The sequence below is a fragment of the Miniopterus natalensis genome, chromosome 7, assembly GCF_054644295.1.
Source record: "Miniopterus natalensis isolate mMinNat1 chromosome 7, mMinNat1.hap1, whole genome shotgun sequence".
Classification (NCBI taxonomy): domain Eukaryota; kingdom Metazoa; phylum Chordata; class Mammalia; order Chiroptera; family Miniopteridae; genus Miniopterus; species Miniopterus natalensis.
The window spans coordinates 57,813,021-57,825,562 of NC_142087.1; the positions used below are offsets into that span (position 1 = coordinate 57,813,021).

The following is a 12,542-nucleotide window of genomic DNA, read 5'->3' on the forward strand; positions in this document are numbered from 1 at the left end:
ATATTATAAAAACTAAACAGCATATCCAGCTGATTGACAAAACTCATCCAACTGTTAAGGGCGAAACAAAACTATCTCAAGAGGTACAGTTAACGCAGGTCTTGCTTTTACCTACAGGCAGATATGAGAGCACGAGAGAGAGAGAATTGAAGCAGAATGCAAATCTGAAGTTGTCCAACTGATAAAGTTCAGAAAGAGGGAGAGTAAGGAGTGAGGACTTAGATGTAAGGCTAGCACGTCGTGTTTTCTCTCTTCTTCTTCAGTGAGCCTTTTAACTTCTTCCACAGGCTGTCTTTCCTCTTCAATTTCTTTTCCGTCAAGGATGGCACAGACTCCTTCTTGCGGATTTCCCTCACTAAACCATGAAAGGCATCATCAATGCAGAATCTGAGGGCCGCAGAGGTCTCAAAGAAAGCACAGTTATATTCTCGGGCCAGACCCAAGCCTTCTTCTGTAGAGACCTAAGGGGAAAATAAAAACAATATTAAAAAGAGAGGAAAGGAGAGATGCTTAGATCAGAAAGCATGTTCTCTACCAGGGCTGTAGGCCTGTTACATTAAAAAAAAAAAAAGTAAAATGTGGCAATATGTTTTAAGGGAAGGTTTCTCAAATTTCTGAACCTGAAGGACAAAGAGAAACCAGAATCTCTGAAAGGGCACCTGGTTAGAATTTATTAAAAATGGAACTGGAAATTAACTCTTCAGACTTCAAAAAGAAGTAACGTGGTCAAAAGCATGGCTTTAGATTAAAACTGCTTATAGTTTTGCAAACTTGAGTAAATTTCTTAACCTTTTGACCTCAGTTTTCTCATATGTAACGTAAGATAACACCTGTAAGGCTGTTAAGTAAAATCGTCAATACAACGTGCTTTGACCATGCTGAACACACATTTTTAAGCTCTGTAACTACTAGTTATTATAGTTCAGAGCTTTCAGTTAAGAGTAAGTCAGGATGAAGTTGTCATCATGAAACTTAAAATACAATCTTCAGGTGAAAAAAAAAAGCAAAATGCCACCATTATGATAAATAATCCTTTCTCTAGCTGAGCTCTTCAGAGCAGGCTGAGAGCTTTGTGAGTTTTTATCATTTCTTTTTCGTGTGTGGCACTTAGCATGTTGTGGCTCATGCTAGTGCAATAGGTCCTCTAGAGGTGATACACTGACTGAGGTCAGAGTCTCTGCCTCATTTATCATCCCTTGGTGTCTGTCACAGTGCCTGGTGCCTAAATCACCATTAGATGAGCTAAAAGGATGAGTCATAAATATACTTGAGTTTACTAAGTATTAATTAAGATGTAAATATAAATGCACAAATATTTAAACAGTGAATTATGTGTCATGGTAGCTGGGTGCGAGTAATCTTGTTCAAAATGTAGCACTCCTGTTAAATTCTACTAGAATATTCACATTGGCTCTGAGAAAGCAGGAGTGTGCTGCCTTACTCAATATGTCTGACAGTATTGAGCTCATACTAGTCTATTTATTTTATTTTAAAGTTAACCTGATGTTTATATATTTACATGCTCAGTTTTTTTCTGCAAATGGAGGTATATGGTGAACTGGAAACTCCATCAGTCTAGAACTTGAGTGACTGGGCCTGGGACTATGATGAGTAGAGATTTCAGTTCACCCCTGCTGGGTATGTGACAAAGAAGAAACTTCGGTCTGTTAAGCTGCTGACATTTTGGAGTTGTTTATAACCTGAGTTAAATCAGCCTTTCTTAACTGATAGAGCATCCCATATTGCCAACAAGTGGTTGAGCAGGGATGTGAAACAGGTCTACTGATTCCAAAGCCAGGTCCTTTCTAGTCTGTGATAGGTTGACCTCACCAAGGGCTAATAAACAGGTGAGTATAAGGAATGTCTAAATTCTCTCCTTTCTCTTTCATTCCTGCTAGCAAATACCATCAGTTCTTTTCTGAGCTTATTTCTGTCTTATAGTAACTTAAGAAATACAGCTAAAAGCATCCAACTGAAGTGATTAACATTGTTTTAACAACAACTTAACTAAGTCATAGGTTTATTAAGTAGCTGGTCATGTTTTCATACCCCACAGCATGTGTTGTTCTTTATTTTCCCATCTCCTATAACAGTTTTCTCCACCCAAAAGCCAATGACTCATATTTCACATTTTCCTATAGCAACACCTCATTTCTGGTATTTTTTTTTAGATTAATCAACTTTTATAAGGCTATATGAATACAAAAATATCTTCAAAATCTCCATGGCTTGCAAAAATATTTATATCTTGCTCCTGCTCCCCATTAGCAACTAGAGAGGAGACTGTGGCAGTTGGGCTTCAGTTTGCCTCTCCTGTCTCATTTAGAACTCAACCCAGATATTGGTGCTCTTTCAGCCTATGATGTTCCCTTGACAAAGCAGGTGGGTGAGAGGCAGAGATCATTTTTCTTACACCCCAATCAGTGGTCAAAAGACTAATGGGGAAACCTAAAGTCAATAATGCAGTGTGTACACTCAGCTCACAATAAAGGATGGGGGGGAAAGCAAATAATTCTACAGAAATAATAGAATCCAGCAAAATCATTTATATGTACATGCAGTATACTTCCCAATTAAAAGAGGCAAAGATTGTCAGACCAGATTATTAAAAAATCACTTGTTCTTGAAACACCTTACATGTAAGGCTATGGAAAGACTAACATTTGAATGGAAATTAATACAAAATTAAGCTTATATATTGACATAATATCAAACACAGTAAACAGCAAGTTAAAAAGATAAATCTATCATGAAGATATACTTATAAATTGTATGTACTAAAATTATAGTCTTAGTTCCTAAGAAAGAAAAGTTGATAGAAGTAAAATTCAAAATTATAGTGAAAGATTTTAACACATCTCACTCAGCAGTTAAAAGAATAGGCAAAAAGTTAGTTCAAACAGAACACTATTTATCTAATTTACACATATAAGATGCTGTACCTATTCAACAATGGAAAAATTTACATTCTCTTCAAGTGAACCGGGAGCATTTATAGAAATGGACTTCATGCTGAGCTATAGAGAAAGGCTTAAAACATTGCAAAGAATCAAAGTTACAGCATATTCCCAAACAAATGGAATTCAGCTAGTTTTAATAGGAAGGTAACTAGGAAATTCCCAAATATTTTGGAAAAATAGTCAAGTCAAAGATATTACATAAAAATCATAAAATATTTGACACTGAATGATTAAAAAATACAACATATTGCAACTTGTGGGATATCTAAAGCGCTGTTTAGAATGATCTTTATAGCAATAGTTGCATGTTTTAGGACAGTGGAAACCCTCAAATTCAATAAAGTAGCAATGTTAAAAAGTTACGAAAAAATGCCCAGAAAATTTAACCCAAAGAAAGTAGAAAAGGGAAAATTTTAAATATAACAGAAAACAATCATGCAGAAGAGAAAACTAAATCTGAGTTTTTTGCAAAGATGTTAAGTTGGACTCTCCCTATTAAGGCTTCCTCTAAAGATATAACAATTCAGGCATATTTCCCAAATGAGGAGTGGAGTATTAGTTAAGGGCTAGGCAGCTAGACCAATACAATGAAATAGAGAACCCAGAAACAAGACCAAAATATATATAGGAGCTTAATATGTTATTGGAGTGGCATTTTTCAAATCAGTGGGGGAAATGAAGGTGCATTCAATGGCACCCTGACATTGAGTTATCATTTTGGACTATTTTTGACAGATGGAGATTATTTCCACCAGAACAGGAAGGTAATTTTTCTTTGGGGAGAATAGAAATAAAAAGTGATTTGAGTGAAGACTTTAATGAAATCAACAGTATTTTTTACACATTTGAAAAATCTTTCTATACAAACACATATTTATGAAATGCTTCCTAAGTATAAAAATGCAAAGATTACAAATCATTGACAACATCAGAATTCAGTTAAAAGTCTGTTGAAATCATACACAGTGAAATACCATCAACAGATGACATAGCTGCCTGTTTTATTAATTGTAGCAGCTGAAGTATATTTAATTTGGTAACTACTGATGAGTAAGTAATTTAGAAATTACAAACCCTCTATTTCAAAGTATGAAATGTAATTGCATGTATTCTTAGATTCATTATCAGAATATTAATCTTATGTTATTTAATAGCTGTAATGAACATGAAAATTACCTAGAGAAACCTAAATGGAAATTGAACTTAGTAAACTATTTAATCTCTTCTATATTTCCTTCAAAATTTATTAGATCAGTGACCTAAAGTTCTTATTTTTTAAGAAAAAAAGTGAAAGCATACTTTAAAAATTTCCATCTCACACCAATATTGACAAACCATAAATTTGCCATCCCTACCTTTGATGTTGGAATTGATATAGTATAAGTTCAATGGAAGAATTTGAGTCAAAATATGTAAGAAAAATAATTTTTACAGATTCTAAGCTTGATGCTTAGTAATTATGGTCAATTTGAAGGTCATAAATATTTCAACAGTATCATTAGGAATAATTTTAATCAACTAATGGTGTTCTGATTGGCTTAGAACCAGAATAACATAACAAAAAGTAAAAGCTTTTATATTAGGTTTAAAACCAGGGTAATTCATATAATATAATTAATATGTTATACATTATCCAAATTTTGAGTAAAATATATTTCAATTATAAATGTCTATCTACATCACACAGTAACTGCTAAAAAAGAAGTACAGCATTATAAGGGAATTAGTGTTTTTTTTTTGTTTTTTTTTAATTTCTTAAATGAGGAATTTCAAGGCCAGAAAGCTTAAGCAAATGGTTCAAGGTCACACATTTATTAAGTAAAACCACCATCAAATTCTAATCTTCCATCAAGTATTGTTTCCAGGTCAGTCTATTTTTCACGGGATCTGACCAGTTCCCTTTGCTAGTATCCCATGTATGTAATTGATTATTCTGACATGAGTTGTTTCAACATAAGGTGATTCTTAAATGGCAAACAAATGGCATGGAATAGTTTATATTGCATTTACATAAAAAGAAAATTTTAAATATAGAAACATAGGGAAAATACATATTATAGAAAGATTATATTGGGGGGGGCAAGCAATCAATGCAGATACTATTATACCACCATGCCCCTTAATTGCAAAGAAAGGGAGTCTGTGATTAAAAGTGCCATCTCGAGGCCCTACAAAGCATTGGCAGGAAAATAAAGGAATAAAGAAAAATTTTTCATAAAAGTAATAAAAAATTTCGATAACCCAGGGGAGCCATCTTTTTAATATATATGACCTTTTTCACCGAGGAAGATCACTGTGTAATATGCCAGGTACTCCCTGAAATGCCATTTCCCATTTGCCAGAGGGGGTATTAGAGCACAGCCACAGCTGCGCGGGGGGTTAATGAGACTCCTGGAGCAAGCAGAGCCTGTTCTGTTCCCTGCTCAGCTGCTGGTGGGCAAGGCACGCATGCTGGTCAATTAGAGCTTCATTTCCAGTAATCTGCTGACTTCAGGAGCTTCATTGCTCATTACATCTTTTTATCTTTTACCTGAACTCGGTAAAAATAAAATTAAGTTATTGTAAAGGTATTCAGGGTAATGGTGATTGTCTAGTAGGCAATATAAATCTTAAGAGCACAAAAGGAAATTCTGATACTGCTTAGCTATAATTGCTAACCTTGAATGAGGCGAGATTGGCAGAAAGATGGGTCTGGCTCTCCCAGGAGAGGCTTCATAAGCAAAAATATCTTCGTGGCTAAGCCTGCTGGGCACTGTTAAAACATTTAGTGTATAGAACAAAGTCTCTGGGATTGTTTTTAACGTGTCCCTGTCTGTATTTCTCTCCATCCTTAGCCATGGAGTTAATTTTCATTATACAGCCTACATCATCAAGATAGCAGGAATCATAGTTTCCTGGCAAATTTGGGACCAAAACATTCTATTTGTTAACTTAAAGGAAAAGCTGCCCAAACTTACATTGTTCAGTTTTTGTTTTGCGTAGTTATATATTCGGTTTCGATCAATTTTAATAGGAGTAGCCTTGCCAGTTTCCTTGACCAGTTCCAGTGGAAATGCTTTTGATTTATTTATTAGCTTATTTAGTCTGTGAATTATTTATTTTCTTTTAGAATTTAAAGGTATGTGCATAGATGTCATATCCAACTCCTTGCAGGGAAAATCAAAACAAGCAAAGCACTGACAAGAATGTCTCACCCTCAGATGCAGTCACTGACCATGGGAAATTCATTCTTGACAGCCCAAAGACTGAGCTTACAGGGTCTTTCATCCCCACCTGCTCCCTTTGGCCTATTTTTCCTCCAATTCTCTTTTCAAGATGGGTGAGAAACAAGTGTGTGACCTAAGCAGAGGTTCAACAGGAAAAGAGATGCTTGTCCTTAGCAAGTTCCTCTAACTTGTAAGAGATTGTCAAGGAGGGTCAGCATCCCTCTACTCTTCTCTGGGGTTGGGAGAAGGGAAAACACTCCACACCTTGGCTTTGAGAATGCAGATTCCCACCACCCTCCTATCCCAACTTCCCAGCCCCTGAAATTTTCCTTTATAGCCTGGGAAGGAGTGGAGATCAGGGAAAGTAGAATAAGAACCAACTAAGCTATTTTGGTTGCCCACTTGCCTGAGGCTCCCTTTGTAACATGGAGTGCCTGTTATACCTTATGACACACAACTCCTCTACAAGCTTTTCATTTTGCTTTTGTTCCCTGTCTAGTAAGTCATTTTTCTTCCAGACCTACTCAAAACTTCACAGATCATTCTAGTCTTGGTGATCTCCTTGGCTTATGCTTTGCTCTGCAACTCATCATCCATGTGGCAAGTTTATGGGTCTTACAATTTAGTTGTTTTATCTCACCAAACAAATTTCAAGGTAGCTGTATTCTGTCCATTTGTATTGCCATCATGCTTAGCCACAAACTTTGTTGGTGGCAGATACTCATTAATGTTGCTGATAACATCTCATAAACAGTCACTGCCAACCAAAATAGTCTGAGTCAATCAAACTGCAATTCCAAAAGCCAGGGTATTAATTCCAAATTTATGTGTGTCATAGTGTGGCTTCCAGCAAGATACTTGGCAAAATCTTGCCACAGCAGATAAGAGTATGGATTTTAGCAATCTGATTACAGAATCCAAATTCTGGCTATACCACTTCTTAGCCATGGGCTCTTGGAGAGTTGCTTAGCCTTTCTTCCATACTTGAATTTCCTCATTTTTAAAATCCCACCTCTTAGAATTGTTAATGGGATTCAAGGAGCTATTACATGAAAAGCACTTAGCATAGTTCCTGGCATCCTGTGCACACCCAATAAATGCTATTTATTTTTTTTATGTCTGAAGAGGTCAGAGGAAATTTCCAACTCCTTTAGATCAAATGTTGACACTGCTTAAATTTTTATTCTACTTCCTACCATGACCTATAAACCTTACCTGATGTGACCTTTGTCCATTTCCCCATGCCCAGTTCACACCACGCTTCCCACACACATTACATCCAGCTATATACTTTCTCATATGCCCAGTGCGATCTTCTTGACTTCAAATATTGGCACATCTTACTTCCTCTGCCTAGGACTGTGCTCCCCCCAGTACTTTTTATCAGTTGTATTCTTATCATATACCTCTGAGATACCTTGCCTAGCTTTTCTCTAAAAAATATTTTGTACTTTGCCACTAATTCTATCCCATTTCTCTGCCTATTTCTTTTTGGCACTTAGTTACTCCCTGAAATCATCTTAACACTTTGTTCATGTTCATTTTCTGTCTACCTCCAGGACAGTATAAGAGTTGCTATAGCAGGAATTTTGTCTTATTTCTGTACCTCATCCCCACCATAGTGGCTGGCACTTAGTAGGAACTTGATATTTGTAGATTGACACCACTAGGGCCCTGGCCGTGGGAATACAGCTGGGTTACAATCAATAGGGGAACTAGCTGTTGGTTAGGGCAATTGAAAAATATAATGGAAATTTCAGATCACTCTGATCACTACGCTGATGGTGGCCAGTGCGGGGTATTCTAGCAGCATTTATAAGTAATGCCCAGGCCCTTATTATTGGTTCTTGGCTTCCTGAGGTAGGGAGCGAGCCTTCCTTCATATGAGACTTGAATGACAAGAATTACGTAGGTTGGTGGGAGGGCTTTGGTGTTCAGGAGCAGAAAGGAGTCTTAGGTGGGACTAACTTGGGCCTGAGGCAGAAGTGATAATGGAGCTTTGGTGGGATCATCAGTATTTAACATGGTTTAGACCAGAGCATGAGAGGAAGGAGTGAATGAAGACTACAATCAGAAAAAATTAGTGAGCTTAAATGCCTAATTTAATTAGATTCATAAGAAATTCTTTTGGTACCCATCAATTGAATAATAAAAAATAACCTTCTCCTTGAGTGCCTACTCTGTGCAAGAAAATGTAAAGATTTTTTCTCTCCTGCTGTTCTGGAGAGATATCGATTGAATAGAGAGAAAAGCGAGACATAATAAATTAAATGGCATAGCCAGTCCTTCTGAGGCACAGGATGGTAATGGCTCCAGGGTAAAGGGTTTAGACTGCTTTGTACAAGAGACATTTGAAGTCTCCAAGGCCTTGTGCTTTTCATCCAAGCAGCTCCGGTATGCTGGGGGGAAAGTTGCCATGGCAGCCAGTAGCTGCGATGAAGGGAAAAAAGACAAGGTTAATGCTCAATATTTTGCTAACAGCAATATCTGGCTGCTTCTTTGAATTTTTCTCCTAAGGGCTTTATTTTTAAAATATGTTAAAATTATAAATCAATATATATAGGCAGTATATGAAATATATATGCCGGATTATGTATGCATAAGTATACATATATATGTGCATGCCTAAGGATATCCTCATATATTTGAACTAATAAATAAATGTGTATATTTGATGTATATTAAATGAGTGATTCTCCCAAACCTTAAGGGAATTAGTTATTCTGAATAATTAACTTTCGGAAGTGGCCAAAATTTTTACTCTCTAAGCATGAAAAAATATCTTAGTGGTTAGTTTATTACATGAATAAATTTATATTAGGTAAAAATAGAAAGAAGTATTATCCTTTTAACATATAACAATTATAATTAAGTAATAAATTGTATAACTAAGTAATAAATTGTATAACTGTATAATGTCTGGATCCCTGCAGGATATAAGACCATGAGGGCAAGGAATGCTGCATCCCCAATAACACCTCAGTGTTTTGCACATGAGCCATGCTCAGTAAACATCTTTGAATCCATGGGTGAATTAAATAGAGAAAGATGACCAAGGAAGAACCAACCAAGTACCACAGCAAAAACTCTGTTAATGAACTAGAGAGCTGAGAAGCTAGAATCTCACTGCAATTGAAGGGTTTAAGTCCTTTACATTAAAATGCATTTCTAGTGTCACAAATGCCCTATTACATATACTGTCTGAATAAAACATGTGCACTGCAGAAACTAAACAGAAAAGAAGCCTGGGTCATGATGCTTTCTTGAGGAGTCTAGTGATCGCAGTGGGAGATGACACTGAGGAAGTCCAAAGGAAAGCCAGAGGTGTCCGGGTTCCTCAAGCTCATGGTCAACCTGTGTATCCTTTGGGGTTATATTTGGAAATGGTATGCCATGAAAAGAAGGATGAACCTGAGCAAAGTAAGTTTGATATAAGTTCTAATCCTGAGATCTACAGAAGGCAAAAAGGAGCCAGTGTTCTTTATGTTCTGGCCCTACATACTGGGTAATTTTTGAAAAATGCATAAGCCTGTGCTTGTTGGCACTACTGTAAATTTAGTTTTCAATCTTGGCAGAGCCATCAGTGCCCTTGGCAATCGTACTTTTTATTAGTCAGTACTCTTTCCTATTCCTCATTTAGTTCTTTAAAATCTCAGGTCTTTGATCTTACCCTTATTTGCAGCAGATGCTCTTGCTGTCTTCCTTCACCTCAATGAGGAAATCAAAGCATCCAAAAAGGATGACTTTAGCATCCAACACTAGCACCTGGGAGCTCACCTGTATCATTACATCTGCTCTTACTCTCTCTAGTCCTGAATGAAAGACATTACTGAGTCTGTCAAGCCTAGTATCTCTCCATTCTCTGGGTCCTTCATCTCTACTTCTACCCCTTTTGTCCCATATTTTCAGCCTTCCTCTCTAACAGTCCCCCTTTCCCAGAAAAATACCCAAGTCACCTATTTTAAGGCTCCAATTCTACTTTCTTATACCTGTTCTTTCATTCACCATTGAAGGCAGATCATTCAGGGGAGTATTTGTATAAGGTTAAAAAAAGGAAGGATAGGGCTGAGGCAGGATAGTGCGCAGGAAAAGGGTGCACAATCGCAGAAATAATAGCTCAGATTTATGTGCCCATTTATCCTAATCACTTCTGATCTGCATGTCAACACGCACAATCTGGGTCCTGCCTCCTCCCCGCCCATTCTCCTAGAGTGGTCTTCAAAGGTATGAATAGCAGCCTTGCTGCCAAGCCCAGTAGATGCTTTCAATAACCTCTCACCATCTGCAACATCTGACAGGTTGACTGCGCCCTTCTTTAAACTCTTCTCCTTTGGCTCGGTGACCATCTTTCCGGATTTTTCTCATCTCTGATTTCTCTTTCAGAATATCCGGTCTGAACGTCCTGAGAATCCTACTCTTCACTCGCTCACTCCTCATGCCTCTGGCAATTATGTGCATGGCCATGGGGCCCATCCTCGCATTGTTTCTATTCTCATTTGACATTTCCTCCTCATACACAATGGTCCCTCGGTTTCCTAGTGTACTCTGTTCCCGAAGACCAGTCGAGTTCTGAAACGTTTGAAAACTGAGGGATCCACAGCCGACAGCTGAGCCTCAGGATTGTGCCCTCAGCAGAAGCCGCGGGGCATGTTCGGCTTCCGAGGCGGGTTGGGAAACCGAAGCATTGACTCCAGGGTCTATGGTGTTCATAAACCGAAATGTTCGTAGTCGGAGACATTTGAAAACCGAGGTACCACTGTATTCTTATTCAGATCCATAGCTTTAGTCACCATTATTGTGCTCATGAGTCACATATTGATGTCTTCATACCTCAACTCTCAGTTTAAGTCCAGAATCACATATACACCTGCTGGGGAGTTCCTCTGGAATGTGTCATAAGCACATCAAAATTAATTATTTTTCCTCCCAAAATGTTACATCTTGGTTAATGGTACGAGAACTTCCAGTAATCCAGATGACAACCTTTGAAGTCCTTTTAGATCCCTCTAGCTCCCACACCCCTAAATCAAATTGCTAATCAAGTCATTTTATTTCTATCGTTTTCATAGTGTATGCTGACATTTCCCTCTATTTGCATGGCTATTGCCTTAATTCAGGGTCTTATTTATTTATCCCCTAAATTTTCACACCTTCACATTTGAAGCCTCAAATCTACCCCTTAACACTATATAGCCAGAGGGACATTTCCATAGCATAAAGGCAGATGTGTAGCTCTCCAGTTTAGGTTATTTCTGTGTTATCACCAGTATCATAGTGGGTAGCACATAATAAGTGCTCAAAAACTAATGATACTTTTCCTATAGCTATTAGTACTACATGAAGTCAGGTTCACCTCTTACTCTGGATAAGTAACTCATTTTCCTTCTCTTTAAGATAAAAGAACAATTTTATCTCCTTAAGAAGGTTCTTATGCCAATTACTGTAGACTATGTAGTAACATAGTAAACTTCTAGCACACATAATGTACTCTAATAAATATGTACATAGTAAGAATTACTAATGAAGCACTTTGGACCTATAAAATAAGGGGCATCCGTTGGGCTACCAGAATTGAGGAGTATAGAATATCCTTAAAGCAAACGAATTCAGGATCACAATGGCCTTTAGGGTCATCTTCAAATCACCAAATCATTATGTATGTCTCTTCCACAACATCTGTCAATGATTAGTTTCTGCAGGCACACACTTATTGCATAGTCCTCTGAAAAGTGACCCTCCTGCCAAAGGTTCTTGTTATTTACACAGAAGGGAATTGGAATTTTAGAGCTTAAATTGTCCCTAGGCATCCTATACTCCAAATTCCTTTTTAATATAAATGACTTTGGGAATGCCTGGATTTCCAAGAGAGTATATTTCTTCAGTGCTTTAGTTAGCACTAAAACCCAGGATTCTTTTCACTACCTTATATGCCTCTTTGTCTAGCACACAAAGTCTGGGCTGAAGAGACAAAGCATGGGACAAGTGAATTTTGTTAATCCTTACCAATTGATATTTTTTCCATTGATTTTTAGAGAGTGGAAGGGATGGAGAGAGGGGGAGAGAGAGAAACATCGATGCAAAAGAGACACATATATTGGTTGCCTCCCGAACATGCCCCAATTGAGGCTGGGGAAGGAACCTGGAACCCAGATACGTGCCCTTTACTAGGCATCAAATCCATGACCCTTTGGCAAGTGGGCCAATGCTCTAACCACTTAGCAACACCAGCCAGGGTGGGACAAGTGAATTTTTGAAGAGAGCACACTGGAAGTAAAGGTTTAGAGAAGAAGCCTCCTCCTACAATCAGACTGGCATGCATGTGGAGATGAGGGGCTGCTGCCATGTCCCCCTATTTAGACAGCAGCTGAGGCCTGCA

General features: G+C 37.6%; 1 protein-coding gene across 1 annotated transcript in view; it reads right to left on the bottom strand.

The window, feature by feature from the left end:
* Nucleotides 1-206: 206 nt before the first annotated feature.
* Nucleotides 207-12,542, bottom strand: part of RIT2 (Ras like without CAAX 2) — a 265,724-nt gene continuing 253,388 nt past the window's right edge. The window contains exon 5 of the mRNA XM_016225037.2: nt 207-461. Within this exon, the coding sequence (XP_016080523.1) occupies nt 231-461 (231 nt within the window). The 3' untranslated portion in view covers nt 207-230. The remainder of the gene's footprint in view (nt 462-12,542) is intronic.